The sequence below is a fragment of the Diabrotica undecimpunctata genome, chromosome 4, assembly GCF_040954645.1.
Source record: "Diabrotica undecimpunctata isolate CICGRU chromosome 4, icDiaUnde3, whole genome shotgun sequence".
Classification (NCBI taxonomy): Eukaryota; Metazoa; Arthropoda; class Insecta; order Coleoptera; family Chrysomelidae; genus Diabrotica; species Diabrotica undecimpunctata.
In genome coordinates this window covers 19,335,303-19,351,339 of record NC_092806.1, presented here as the reverse complement: position 1 = coordinate 19,351,339, position 16,037 = coordinate 19,335,303, and the positions used below count along the sequence as shown (strand labels likewise).

Here is a 16,037-nt window from a genome sequence, read left to right as displayed (position 1 = left end):
AGTTCAAACAACGAAAAACAAAACAAACATCAGTCGTATCACACTGAAATTACATAATGTATGTACTACAATTACACCAAAGATACGTTTCAACGATAAATATATTAAAACTATAGGTAAGAAAGGGGGTAAGGTGGCGAACTTAAAGCTAATATCCAAACTACGCTTCGTTTTCGAAATTAAAAATATTTATTTATTGATATTTTGAACTCTACTTGTCACAGTAATCAACCTACAAAATAACATAGCTATCCGTTCTGTGCAGCTGACGGTAGGGGATATACGTCACGTTTAAAGAATTAGTTAAAGTCACAATTACAGATTTAGTATGAAAAATGTGGGTTTGTGTTTGCAACTATCTTAATTTTAATTAGCATGTAGGCATCTTCTTCTTCAAGGGCCATCTCCGCGGCGGAGGTCGGCAATCATCATAGCTATTCGGACTTTTAAGACGGCTGCTCTGAAAATTCATTTGATGTACATCCGTACCACTCTCTCAGGTTGGGCAGCCATGACATTCTACGCCTCCCTATGCTTCTCTTTCCTTGGATCTTTCCCTGGATAATTAGTTGGAGCAAGGTGTATTTCTCTCCACGTGTAATATGTCCGAGATATTCCAATTTTCTTGTTTTAATTGTGTTTAAAATTTCTATTTCTTTATTCATCCTTCTCAGAATCTCTTTGTTTGTGACGTGTTCTGTCCATGATATTTTCAGAATTTTTCTATACACCCACAGCTCGAATGATTCCAGTTTTTTCATTGATGTCGCATTCAAGGTCCACGATTCCATTCCATAAAACAAAGTCGAAAAAATATAGCACCTCGCCAACCTAACTCTTAGTTCCAATTTAAAATCCCTTGTACATAGCACTCTTCTCATTTTGTTGAAATTTGCTCTAGCCTTTTCTATTCTGATTTTGATCTCCCGAATGTAATCATTTGTGGAGCTAATCATTGTTCCCAGATATGCATATTTGTCCACTTGTTCGACGTTGGTTCCGTTTATTAGAAGATTTTCGTTATTACTTTGAGTTTTCGATATTCTCATAAATTTCGTCTTCTTGACGTTTATTGTTAGACCGTAGTCTTTTCCATACTCCGGAATTCTGGTCACCAGTCTCTGAAGATCTTTAATATTTTCGGCTAGGCATACGCTCTACTAATTTTGCATTGATAACGTAACAATGAAGTTTGTTTTATGATTAGAGTAAACAAAACACATAGGCAAATAATGATGTCGAAAAAGAAGTTATAATTATGTAGTACAGTAGCTTTCATTGTAATAATGATCCTTAAGAAAAAAAATCATACACTTAAAAAAAAGCGTTTATGCAAAGGAATATTAAATGTATTGAATAAAGAATTATTAGTAGGTAGAAGAACATTTGGCATATACAAACTTCTACGAATTAATAATAATTTGTTTAAAAATTGTTACGACCATTTGAGAATAACTTCACTTTTAAACCCTATTCATTCTACAAATTCCCAATCGTCGATAGAACCACGTGTAAGCCAAACAGGGTCGTACTGATGTACGACCTATGTATCAAATGATTTTTAAAAATATTTACTTTTGAAACTGTTAGTGTAAGAATTTCTTGAAATTTAATCATTATATCACAATTAAACTAAACTCTAAAAAATAACACGACCAGTAAATAACTTAACAATAACTATAACATAAATATAACACAATATTAACGATTAACTTAAAAATCAACACGATACAATTAGAATTTAAAATGATGGCAAGTTGGGATCTGTAACATGAGAATCTGTCTCGCTTACGGTAATAAATTTTATTTTATAGCCTCTTGACGAATGAGACGGCGAATATCAACACGTGCTCATGTTTACTGATGGGAATTTGGTAAACGAATAAACTTTAGTTAATATTTAACATTAAGTCAGAATCTATGGAGAAGCTATGAGCATATTAACGTGTACAATACTCTTGTTTTTCTTTGCACTTTTAGGTTCATAACAACGTTATGCAGTCAAATAAAGCAAAAGGAAGATGAGGAGATCTAAAAAAATGTTTTGGAGGGATTATAGAGACACAGAAAAAGACATTAGTTTTATTGAATAAAATTTATTGTATATGTTTACAAAACTGCTGCATTATTAGACATATTTTCTACATTTTCCACATGTTCACTTTCCTCAGAATCTTCAAAGGTTTCATCGTCGCCGCTATAATCGGTTATTGCCCTACAGCACTTGCAACAGCTGCATGATTTTCGATAAGCAACTCTAAAATATTTGTTTATTCTGCCCAACCAAATAAAAACTAGAATGGGGCTTCCGTACGCTAAATACTCTGGTATAAAAGAGGTTATCCTTAAAATGAATCTCATGGTAAAATTACTTCCCGTAAACTCTTCTAAAATGTCATAACAATACAGAGGAATCCAAGAGAAAATGAACAAGTTTATTACAGATATCAAGTAAGTATTTTTGGCTTTCAAATCTTTCTTTTTAATGTTGCAATAAATAACGAATACAAGTAAAGCAAAAAGTATAACGTGGTCTATATAATTGTATGAAATATCATATGTACGGGAGCAAACAATATAGTCAATAATAGTTTTGATAATACAGAGCAAATAAATAATAAGAATAGAATGGTCATAAACCTTTTGTATAAAAGGTTTCATGTTTGTTTTATTTACCGCTAAAAGATATTCTAAACCAACACCGAACGTACACAAAAACATACCAATCACACTGGTTGTCTCAAACTCCCTTTGAACACAGTACATTCCCCAACCGAAATAAGAATATAATCTAAACAGTGACATTATAATTGCATATACTGGCTCCGTCAACCACATAAAGATATTAAATATACAACAATGCATTAAGTACCTATTTGCTTTGATTGTTTTTAAATTTTTGTTTCTACAAACAATCACTATAAAATAAATAAGTATTACAAGCGCGCCTAAAATCAAAAAGAATTTAGTGATATCTGTAATCATGAAAAAAACAGAAGCCTTTGTCATCCATCTGTAGAATCTTTCGTACTCAGCTTCATCATCATCTTCAAATACGTTATCGTCATACGGCTCGTCATAGCTGAAGTTTGATAAAGGTGTAGCCATTTTAGATAAAGTGCCTAAAATAAATTATTGAAACTAGTTTATACAATTTAAAAATAATTTCCGAATCATTAAATCTGAGTAATTAAAAATTAATTAGAATGACAAATTGTGCCTATGCAGATAAGGCTCATTAGTAGATTTAGGCAAATATGCAAATTGTCAAATGTCAAATTTTACATATTTTTATAAAAGTGAGCATAAAATGCATATAATTTGAAAATTTGGTGTTAACTATATATTTTTATATTCAAATTTACAGATAGCATGAAAATGCCAATACTTAATTTTGTTTTATAATCACTTGGTATTCAAATTCTTGGTATAGTAACTAATAAAAGACAGCGGCTTATAGTTTTGTCACGTTTTGTCCTGGAATTAAGGGTTTGTGTTTGCCAGTTTATGTCTCTAAGTAAAAATTTTTATTTTGACGGTCCATTTTCGCTTGGTTTCTCTTTTGTTGTAAAATTGGAGACGTAAACAACGTGTATTTCTAATTTTGAATAATTATTGTGCTTTGAAAATGCCGAAAATAAGCAATGTTTCAACTTGGATAAAACCTCACAAAGCGCTATCTATGGATATGAATAAAGTTTATTGCTCATGTTGTGGCAATACCGTAAGTACATACGTATTATTTTTTATTTTATTTTAAAAATTTACACGGTGGTACAAACAAAGATTTTAAAATTGGAGATTATGTTTAAGAAAAGTACCGACACAAGGCTAGTTCGCAAAAAATCGATATATTTTTTCTTTTTTCAAGCATTTTTTAAACTCCTTGTGATAAAAAATAGGATACCTATTTAAAATACAAATCATTCAATAGTCTACTGAAAGGTCGCTAACATTTTTTTCTAACAATAGCATAGTTTGCTTTAATTTTGCTGAAAACAAAAACATATCATATCATCATCATCATCATTGGTGCTACAGCCCTATAAAAGAGCCTCGACCTTTCCAAGTCTATTACGCTAGTCAGTTCTATCCATTGCCAACTGTTGCCAGTTTGCTGCGCCTATTTTTCTACCATCCTCATTGGCCCTGTCCATTGTCGGATGTTTCTAAGCCACGATAGTCTTTTCCTTCCTAGGCCTCTCTTTCCCTCGATTTTTCCTTTCACTATAAGTTGGGCATATTGGAAGAGGGGTAACAGTAGAGAAAAAGAAAGATCTAATATCATTGTTGTACGTGTTGAAGTACGCGTCTCCTATCCACCACGATTATTTTAAAACTCTCAAGTGTACCAATCATATAGATACAGGTCTAGCATAGATTCAAGAGGAAGAGGAAGAGACGGAGTAATACTTTTTTTTTCCGGTCAAAATATTTTTTAGTTTTGTTAGTGCGAAAAACGCCTATACAACATTTTTTTTCTTTTTTCTTTAAAAATATAGCTAATTTTGAAATAATTTTTTTTTTGCTTTATTTTACCTGAATTATTTTAGTTTCTCCTATACAAAAACCCCAAAATGTATTTATGTTACTTTAGAAATTTAGAAATTTATATAACCGATTAACTTTACCCTCAATTATCTCAAAAGTGTGAATTTGTTGTATAGCATGCACAAGTCTTGATGCACAAGACCGACAAGAGTGGAGAAAAATAGTAAACGCAGCTAAGACTCACTTAGAGTTATAGATCCAAGAAAGAAGAAGAAGATTATAGAGATACAGAGAGGACATTAATTTTAGCAAATAAAATTTATTGTATAATATTATGTTTACAAAAGTGTTGCATTATTGGACATATTTTCAACATTTTCCATAGGTTCAATTTCCCCAGAATCCACAAAAGTTTCATCACCGCCGCTGTACTCGATGATTACCCTGCAGCAAGTGCAACAGCTGCATGATTTTTGATAGGCAGCTTTAAAATATTTGTTTATTCTGCCCAACCAAATAAAAATTACAATGGGGCTTCCGTACGCTAAATACTCTGGTATAAACTTGGTTACCCTTAAAATGACATTTATGGTAACATAAGATCTCGATTCTGGTAGTAAAATGTCGTAACAATACACGGGAATCCAAGAAAATACAAACACGTTTATTACAGATAACAAGTACGAATTTTTGGCTTTCAACTTCTTCTTTTTAATATTACAGTAAATTACAAATACAAACAAAGCAAAAAGTAAAACGTGTTCTATAAAATTATAGCGAATATAATATGCACTATTGCAAACAATATAGTCCATAATCATTTTGATAATACACAGCAAATAAATAATAAGGATAGAACTATCATAAAGCCGTTGTGTAAAAGGTTTCATGTTGATCTTGTTTACCACCAAAAGCCATTCTATACCAATACCTAACATACACAAAAACATACCAATCATTCCAGTAGTCTCAAACTCCCTTTCAACACAGTACATTCTCCAACCTAAATATGGATATAATCTAAGAACTGTCATTATATTTGCATAAATTGGTTCCGTCATCCACATAAAGAGATTAAATATAGAACAGTGCATTAAGTACCTATTTGCTTTGATTGTTTTTAAATTTTTGTTTTTACAAATTATTGCTATAAAATAAATATTTATTCCAAGTACGCCCAAAATTAAAAAGGATTTAATGACTTGTGTAATCATTATAAAAGGAGTAACTGTTTCCATCCATATGATGAATCTTTGGAAATCAGCTTCATCAAATTCATCATCAAATACGTTATCTATTGGCTCGTCATAGCTGAGGTTTGATAAAGGTGTAGCCATTTTAGATAAAGTGCCTAAAATAAATTATTGAAACCAGTTTTAATTTTTATACAAAATTAAAAAGTAATTTCGGAATCATTAAAATCCGAGTATAAATTAATCATTATTAATTAATTAATTAATTAAAATAACTAGCTGTGAATATGCGGATAAGGCGATAACCTCAATTTATTTGATCCAATTGCAAAAATCAACTTTTTTTTGCCCAACCAATTCCCTGTACTATTTGTTTGTGTTTTTGGTTCATTCTGAATTAAAAAGTCTCCAAGTTAATTTTCTCCGAAGGTGATACTTTTAAAATATCGAGCCAATATAACAAGACTCAGTAACAGAAAAATTATTCTTTTTGAGTTTAGCCCAAACGCAAGTCCAAGCATTATTTTATTAAGTACAGATAAGTATTTTGTTTTTCTCTATTTTGTTTTTGATTCTCTATTTTGTTTTTGCGTGTGTTCTATGGTGGGTGTGCTTGCTTTAAGGAGATCCCAGTTTGATTTTTTTAGGACGCGTATTTTGCATGAAAGATGTAGGCACCGATGCTTTGCTTTTTTATGACTGGTGGCGGTTGTTCCGGTGTTCTACGGAAGAGGTATGAAGAGTAGAAAACAGAGGGCATACAGGTATAAAAATGCACGCGGCTTCCTATCCATGTGGAAAGCTAGAAGTAAGTTTATTACCTATGACGTTAAAAAAGTAGAATTTCCTTCAGGATTTTTCTGTAAGTCAGGTAGTTTGGCACTGAGAGAGGTCAGCAATGTGTTTAGGAAAGTGAAGAAGTTTGTTTCTCAGGTAACTAACGAATACATTGCCGAAAGATGTGTAGGCAGCTTTTAGGATGTTTAGGGCTCGGATATTTCGGTGACGGATGATTTTTTTGGTTAACTCGTGGTCAAAGATGAAAACCTCTAGTGTATGGTTGAAAAATTTGTTAATTTGTGTATTTGACAGGAGAAAAAGTCTCCTCTTGTTTGTACTTTGCTATACGTACAACAATACTTCCCAAAGTTAGTGGAATAAGTGCGAATCGTGACTAAGTACAGATTAAATGTTTGCTCTACAGTCAATAAGGGGACGTATACACGTTTTGTATTGTGATTAGTGATTTAGCTTGAATTTGTCTGAATTGGCCCCATAAAACATTGAGGAGGTTAACTCTTCGTCTTACTTTATCTAGAGTTGCTCTTAGATCAGGACTCGTAATGTAGATACGAGAGCAATGTCGCTTGTGTAAAGTATTGTCGTTGTGTTAGTCCGTCTATGGTTAGGAAAGTCGCTGTTGTAAATGGTATATAATGTCTTTGCAGGATTGACACTTTGGAATACTCCAGCTATAGGAGTCAAAGTGATGAAAGACTAGTACAACAGTGCAGAAACCTAAAGAAAAGGTCTTGGCGGAGAAAGGTGTAAAACAGCTGAATAGTTGTACTAGCGGTGGAAGGGGTATTCTTATTACCACATAATGTGTCGTTATATATGCGAATACTACATTTCTGGCCCCTAACATGGTTTTTTTTAGGTAAATAATAATATTTACTAAGCATATGACACAAGGAGCTCCACCTGGCATACTGGATGGAGCACATCCAAGTGGATGAATAAATAGCGAGCTGTTGGTCGATGTTATAAAACACTTCATCAAGTTTAGCATCAGTTCAATTGAAAACCCTTCTATACTGATATACGACAATCACGAGAGTCATATATCACGTTGTTGAACTGGCAAAGGATAATGGTGTTATAATACTTGATCCCTTAAAGCGTATTAAAATGCCGCTATAGACTCATTGCTCCTGAGCCATCCTAGTAAACCTACTTCAATATACCAGATAGGTATATTAAAGGTAACATCTACTAATATTCTGTCAGGTTTTAATAAAACGGGAACTTTTCCCTTTAATAGAGATATTTTTTCTGAAGCTGACTTCACAACCAGAGCCGACAAAAAGTCTATTGTGGTTTCCAAGTTATACCATCCTCATCGAAGACACCAAAATCTCAAGTAGTATTGCCAGCAAGAACAGCTGAAAAACTAATAATGTCTCAAAGCTCAAAGTCAATAGTATCATCTGCGAATTCAAGTACTTATGTTCATCTTCACTCACGAGTTTAAAGGATTTTCAAAAGCAGAAAAGAGAAAAGATGTGAAAACAAGAAAATCTACAGCACGAAAACAGAAAAAAAATAAACAAAGTGATATCACTTCATCTAAGGAGAGTGAAGAACTAATCAATGTGGATGATTCTTCTGGCGATGAATGTGAAAATTTACAGTTGGAAGATGATTATCGTATTGATGCTAGTACCAAAATTGTCATTGATAGTTTTGTATTAGTGAAATTTGAAATTTGTATTTTTCCTTTAGTTGAAGATATTGCTACAGTAGCAAGGTCAGACGTTGTATCAGTTTTACCAAAACCAAAAAATGTAGATTAACATAACAAGCGCCTTGCAAATTTGATGTAAAGTTTGACAGTATTAACAATACAGTTTGACAGTAGTAAACAAAATGTCACTGTAGCGCCTTCTGTCGAGAAATAGCAAGCGTTCACTACGACAGAGTGTTAGTTTACATTGTTTTCTTCTTATCTTATAGCGCTGATAGTTATCAGTTCGACCAAAGCAACAGCAGGTACAACTTTGAAAGCAAGGTTACGCCTTTGTCTGGAAGAGCGGTACACATGGTGGCTTTTACCACAAGACAAATAAAATTAAAATTTCATTTGTTAGCAGTGCTTATTATACTCAAACGTGTAGTTGTGAGTGTAAGTTATTGTATTTTCAACAAATTTTATCAAGTTTACTGAAATTGTAGATTACATAAATTAGGTAAGTTAGGTGTCCTCGTTTGAGGCCACTGGGCGGAAGTAGTCTATATAAAATACATGTGATCATTTTTGCAATACCTATTTTTATTTCAGTTTGTTGTGCAACCAGAACATTTAGCACCAATATCTCCAAAAAGGTTTTATGTAAGTAAGTATCGTCATTTAGACTCTGCTTTAAAAGATTTGCTACAGCAAATATTGAACATGAAGTAGACATTGTTATTATACCGCCCGATGCTGACCTACAGACCGATGAAGAGGACTTGGAAGAAAATGATTTAGAAGATGTCGAAAATATATTTCCTACAGACGTAGTCGCTTGAAATATAGTTGCATAAACAGCAATGGTGAAGAAGAAAGTGAGGAGGAAGACAGCTTGCCGCTGTCTGAAAGGTTAAACAACTTGAAATCAAAACAGACCAAAAAATTAAAGATCAGTCAAAAATGGACTAAAAATTTTGTTGACACTAGTATGCCAGCAACTTCCGGTTGGGCTGACAGTTGGGAAATTCTAAAAAATGAATCATCGGAAAACTGTATTCCAGTTTAAATATTTAAAAAGTTGTTCGATGACAAAATTTTAGACCATTTGGTTCATCAAACAAATTTGTATAATTTATCACAAAAAAATAGACACGTCTTCTTTGTTTCAAAAGCTGATCTCAAAATTTTTGTGGCAATTTTACTCCTAACAGGCTATCATAAACTACGAAGCGAACGTAATTATTGAAGTCGTGATGAAGATCTTGGAGTTCCTGTGGTCGCAAAAATTATGTCAAAGAACCGATTCCAGGAAATCGAAAGGTATATTCACTTAGTAAGTAACGATCATCTGGATACCCATGATAAAATTGCTAATTTGCGCCCACTAATGTCTCTTTTAAATCAAAGATTTCAACAGTGGGACGTTTTACATGAAAACTTGTCAATCGACGAAGCCATGGTAAAATTTTATGGTCGGCAATCCAGTAAACAATATATAAAGGGAAAACCAGTGCGCTTTGGTTATAAGCACTGGATGCTGTACAGTTCCACAGGATATTGTTATGCCTTTGATAATTATTGTGGTGCTACAGGAAATCCTCAAGTTTACGATTTACCCTTAGGATCTCGGGCAGTTCTTGATCTTCTCAAAATTGTTATAGTGCCCTCTGATCATGTAATTTTCTTCGACAACTATTTTAGTAGCCATGGTTTACTAAAAATGCTAAGACATGAAGGTTATCGTGCCACTGGTACGATAAGAGAAAACCGAACTCAAAAATGTCCGATGACAAAAGTACAAATATTCAAAAAGAAACAGAGACGATCTTTTAAACACTATTATGATAGTGAGTCAGCGCTTTTTTTATTAGGTGGTAGAACACTGTCTCAATTGTTACCAACTATGACAAACTGCAACCTATTAGTACGGTCAAGCGCTGGTCATCAGTAGCCCAACAGAAAGTAGATGTGCAACAGCCACATATTTTCAGTATGTATTATAAATGCATGGGTGGCCTAAATCAACTCGACCAGGCCGTAAGCAACTACAGGATTTAGAGGTAAAAAATGGTGGTGGGTGCTGTTTACAAACATGATCAACATGACTGTTGTCAATGCCTGGAGATTTTAGAGTTTGATCGAATTATAGTGCACTCTTATTTACCTTGCAATAAAATATCGACAAACCGAAAAACCGACCTGCTGCGCAATTACCACCAACTGTACGACGTCATGAGGGAGGTCATTTTCCAAAGAAAAAAATAGATCAACAACGACGGTGTACCCAGTGTCACAAAAAAGCTAGGTGGAGTTGCTCAAAATGCACAGTGACCCTTTGCATTGAACGAGACTGTTTTAGGTTTATAATTTACGATAATATAATTCTATTAGTGGCTAAAGGCTAAAGTGAAGAGGTTTAAAACCAGAGGCAGACCACGGAAAACCTGGGATGACGAAGTAGGGCAGATTTTGAAAAGTAGGGGAATAGAACGGTCAAAAGCTCAAAATAAGGCAAAAAACAAGAAAGAATGGACAAAATTCGTGCACAGAATAGAATAGAATAAAAAAAAAAATTCTGTATTTTCATTGGATTTGAGATGTAATGTATATCTGTACTCGTATTTGTATTTACCTTACACCTTAGGGTAGAGAGGTGTTCGATTATATATATATATATATATATATATATATATATATATATATATATATATATATAAAGTTTTATGGACCTACTATATTTAAAGCTACCATGGGGTTAAAACAATTCAAAAATTTGCTAAGATTTTTTCGATTTGACGTTAAGGACACGAGGTCTGAACTAAGAAGGAACAACAAAATAGCAGCAATATGTGATGTGTGGAATCAAGTCAACCAAAACTTTCAGCAATACTATTTACCAGGAAAAAACATAACGGCATATAAGCAACTTGTTCCGTATCGAGGTATGAAAATATTTTTCTTCTTTTCTCGGAAACATATTACCCTTTAGGTGGAATACTATATACAGGAAAAAACGAAAACACAGTAGCTAAAGGTCTTGCATCTCAAGTTGTAAAGCAACTGGTTGAGCCTTATTACGAGGGTGGATTGATATAAAACTAGCCTTTGATAGAAAAAACAAGTTTTTTGGAATTAACTCGATTTATTTCTCAACATAGTCCCCTTTTAGCTCGATACACTTAGTAAGACGATGTTCCAATTTTTTTTCCGAATAGTACTTTTACTCGAACTCTTCATAATAGGCCTAAGTTTCAGCGTCGACTTATACGGTGGGTGTTCAACCAACTCATAGCCCAATTCGAGTAATTTTGCCATGGCGACGGCCGATCGGTGAGCTGGTGCATTGTCTTGGTGAAAGAGAACTTTTTTGCGTTCCAAACCGCGGCGTTTTCGACGCAATTCGGCATCGAATCGATCTAATAATGCTGCATAGTACTCACCATTGTTTGTTTTCCCTTTTTCCAAGTAGTCGATGTAGATAATGATGATTTTCGCATCCCAGAAAACAGTCGCCATCACTTTTCCGGCCTAACGTGCACTCTTTGCCTTCTTCGGCGCCCCTTCGCCGCGTTTGCGCCACTGTTTCGACTGTTCTTTGGTTTCCGGTGTGTAATAATGCACCCAAGTTTCATTAACGGTGATAAATCGGCGAAAAAAATCCTTCGGATCGCGCCGTATCATCACCAAAAGCGTCTCCGAAGTGGTCACACGTTTTTTCATTTGGTTGATTGTCAGCAAACGCGGCACCCATCGCGCGGATAGCTTTTTCATGTCCAAATGATGGTGAATGATGTTATGTACGCGTTCGTAGGAAATGTCTAGGACCTCTATTAACTCGCGGAGCTTAATTCGACGATCTGCCATAATCATGTCATGGACTTTGTTGATCATTTCCGGCGTGGTGACTTCATTTGGTCTCCCGGGACGCCCATCATCAAAAACACTCGTACGACCACGAACAAATTCAGCTTTCCAAAATTTTACTGTTGCTAACGAAGGTGCAACCTCACCATAAACTTCGTCCAGGTCGGCTTTAATTTGCACATTCGTTTTACCCTTTTTGTGGAGGAACCTAATCACCGAACTATACTCGACTTTTTCCATTTCTCCGAAAACACAAAATTTGCTTGCTTTTGACGGCTGTAAAAACCAAACTAATTGTTTTTAAAACTTAAAATTTTGACAGACGTCATGTCATGAATGGCAAATGTCAACACCGAAACCAATTCGGTATCAAGTGGCGCCATCTATCAAAAGCTAGTTTAATATCAATTTATCCTCATATAATTCCAAGAGGAATGTGACTTGCGATAACTATTTCACTGATCTTGCTCTTGCACATGAATTACTGGCAAATTCACTAGCTCTTGTGTGTACAGTGGAAAAAAATAAAGAGATTTGTTCCTCGGGAGTTTTTACCAAACAAGAACCGTTTAGAGAAATCTTCAATTTTCGGATTAACTCCAAAAGCATCTCTTGTTTTTTACGTTCCGACAAAACAAAAAAGTGTCCTAGTCCTGTCTACCATGCATCACCATGCTTATTGTGCAGATGATGTTGACAAAAAACCAGATATGATACTCTATTATAATAGTACCAAATGTGGTATCGATACGCTAGACCAAATGGTTCATAAATATATGTGCAAATTTTGCACCTATGCTCATGGAATGAAGGAATTAGAAGAGCGATGGAATCCAGAGGTTTGGAGAAGGATGCCTTGGACCGGGAGGATTGACGAAGGAGAACGGGAATACGGCGATAGCCGTATCCAAAATGTATTGTATTTACAAGCTGGATTAATGTCAAACGTCAATAAACTTATTTTAACCTTCAATTGTGGCGTATTCCCATTAAAATAGTAATTACTTTAAAATTCTACAAGAAAATAGCTTCATAACAATAGATAAGATCTAGATAAGAGAAGGGCGTGTTCCAAAAATGTCGTCAGCCTTACAGCGGCCACCCCACTTTCGGAGTACGCTACATGCGACAGTCAACTGCGCACAAGTAAGAGGGGTTTGTTTTAGTTGGTGTAGGCAGGATAATAGATACCTGAAGCTTTGGCACTGCTATCTTTAGTACTTTAAATTAAACTAAAACCTAAATTTTAGGGACTCAAAATGGAGGTAGCATAAAAAAAATTCAAACCCCTCCCTCAGACAAATTCAGGGTGCGCCATTGGTGCAAAAGATGAACTAACCGTTGGCCTTTTGTATTTTTTATGAATATTTTAGACGTGGCTGGGGTAGCCTCATTTATTACTTGGACAAATTTACATTCAAAGTGGAAAGAAAACAAAAATAAAAAGCGAAGATTGGTTTCTTACGACAGCAGAACAACTAGTGTGGCCTCAAATTTTGAGAAGGAAATCAAGGGGACTACAATGGGAAACAAAACAGTGTATTGAAAAATGCTTATAGGAAGTTGAACCAGACAATAAAAAGCAAAAACTAGAAAAATCTCCAGTTTTAACAAGGAAAAGGTGTCACATGTGCCCAACAAAAAAGGATAGGAAACAAAAACAAATTTGTGAAATATGCAGTAGAAATGTGTGTAACGATCATTGTATAATTAAAAAAGTTTGTAAATATTGCAATAAAGAAAAATAAATGACTAATCTATAGTTTTTTTTATTTTATTGTTTTGTTTTAACCCAATACTTAATGTTAATTTAATTTGTCATATTAATTTGCTATTCTAGTTGGGAATAAGCTAATCTTGTGGCTTAGTCCCAACTAAAATAGTAAATTGATATGACAAAGTATTAATTTGTAAAAGTAAAATAATAATACTCTTTTGACTTATGCTTTTTATTCATTTTGTAAAGATTGTTTTTATCGGTACTTTATACATGAGCTGCTAATTACCATAATCTTTTCTAAGAAGGGTTTTCATATAATAATGAAAGGCAACAACACCGTAATCTTTTTCCAGGGCAACCCCTCTTTTCAAATAAAATCGCTTGGTATATTTACAAAAGTTTTTATTTATTTATTAACTAAGTCTTTATTTGAGTCTCCAAATGTTTATTACTTATATGTTTTCTTACAAAAATTTTCTTGTATTTCATTATTTTGTGCAAATCCTTCAGGTAGATCGCACCCTCAAAGTAGACCGCATACATAGTAGCACCTATTTTTTAATCTAGACAATTTAAATTTAACTTTAATAAAAAATAAAAAAAAATTATTAGAAGTAGATGGGTAAATATGAATTGTACATTCAAGAACAGTGGTGGGCCCAACGGGCCCGAGTTGCCCGGTTACGTAAGTAAAATGTGTTGCCCGGATAAGGGTTAAAAACAATTTCCGCAGTGAAAATCTAAACGTCCAAATTTTTTAGTCAAAAATGTAAATGTCATTACAATCAAATATGATAATAATAATCTATATACCTATAAACCCAATATTTATTATTTTAGTGATATCATATTTAGTCTAAACTATTTTCATGATTTTCTTATTTACAACAAGAATATTTAATATTTTCCATGTATTTATTATGAGTTCCTATTTAATTGTAAACACTGTTCAATAAAAATTTTCGATTAAATATCTATAATATACAATTACACAATAAAATTAATAGTTTATGCTCTAAAACTAATATTTATAATATAAACTTACCAAAATTGTTCAAATTATATTAAAATAGTATTTAAAAACAGCCAAACAATTATAGGTACTCCCTAAATAATTCATTTACTTATATGGTGTGGTTTAATTGACAACTAATTTCTTAGTTGTAGAATAACATTTAACTGAAATCGAATACGATTTGGATGTAGACTCCCTAAGCAGACAAAGCAATGTGCTGATTTGTTATTTAATACTGTAGTGATAAGGATCCATTTGCTCACCCAAAAAATTTAGTGTAGATTGGGGTGACCAAATTATAAAATTATAAAATTGAAAAAACGGCGACACATTCAAGTAGAGGCACACATGGCCTCTAGCTAAAAGGCGGTCAAGAGGGAACTCCGTCGAGACGTAATTATTAAAGCATGTTCTTTTTATCCAATTTGGGATCTATAAATGTTTTTGAATTTACCTATAAAAATGTAATTTAATTTTAATTCTAAGGCGTATAATAAATGAAAACAACAATTTTGCGATAAATACTTATTTAGTAATATATTTTTACGTAGGAGAGACCGGGGCTTGTTAACTAAAAGGGTTAGTTCAGGGCTTCCCAAACGTATTCGTACTGTGACGCCCAATTTTTTTATTAGAAATTAAGAACGAAATCAAAACATAGGCACACAAATGAAAAGGGATATTTATTTATGTAACTGGCTGGTGGATGTGAGGGATGCGCCTGCTTTTTTGAGCACAGCTTATGAAACCGGGGCTCCAGTTTGGAACTTGCCACTCTCATTTCGTTTTGTAAGTTTATGATTGACCTGTACTTGTTTTTAATTACTGCAACTGCAGAAAAGCTCGTTTCGCACAAGTACAAAGTTGCAAATGGTAATAAAAATTTTAATGCAGCAGTGCTGATGGCATGATATTCATGAGAAAGTGAGCTCCAAAATTCAAACAGTTTGTTCCTGTCGTATTGAAGCTTTAGGCTGGAATCACAGGACAATTCTGTTAGTTGCTCTTCTTCCACTGTTGAACGTGTCGATGGCGTGGATGACAGGAGAGGGTTTCTAACCCAGTCGTATTGCTCCATATCTTCCGGAAAATATTTCCCAAAGTGTTCGCTCAATGATAACATGTGTTGTGTAAACATATTTTTTAAAGAGGAATCAAGGATTTCTTTTTTCTTGTAGAATACCTTATAACGTCTAAATCTTATTAAGACCAGGGCGTTAAGCAACACCACTCTGCTGGAAGAAATGAGGGAAGAAATTCTTCGAACACCCCTATGGATATTCAAGAGAAAAACGCCCACCT

The 16,037-nt window shown here is 33.8% G+C and overlaps 1 protein-coding gene across 2 annotated transcripts; it reads right to left on the bottom strand.

Moving 5' to 3' along the window:
* Nucleotides 1-2,086: 2,086 nt before the first annotated feature.
* On the bottom strand, nucleotides 2,087-14,995 carry LOC140439269 (uncharacterized). 2 transcript variants are annotated; one of them, XR_011950606.1, is made up of 2 exons: nucleotides 14,766-14,995; nucleotides 2,087-3,122 (listed from the first exon to the last, which is right to left on the bottom strand). XR_011950606.1 is itself a non-coding variant. In XM_072529082.1 (2 exons), exon 2 carries the CDS (start codon nucleotides 5,826-5,828, stop codon nucleotides 4,830-4,832), a length of 999 nt encoding a protein of 332 aa, XP_072385183.1. In that variant the 5' UTR covers nucleotides 5,829-5,842; nucleotides 14,766-14,995; the 3' UTR covers nucleotides 3,129-4,829. The 2 variants fall into 2 exon arrangements, 1 of the variants encoding a protein (XP_072385183.1); XM_072529082.1 differs by lacking the exon at nucleotides 2,087-3,122 and adding an exon at nucleotides 3,129-5,842.
* Between the last annotated feature and the right edge of the window lie 1,042 nt (nucleotides 14,996-16,037).

Excerpts from the sequence above, each read along its gene's own strand:
- LOC140439269 (XM_072529082.1), bottom strand. The coding sequence starts at position 5,828 with ATGGCTACACCTTTATCAAACCTCAGCTATGACGAGCCAATAGATAAC.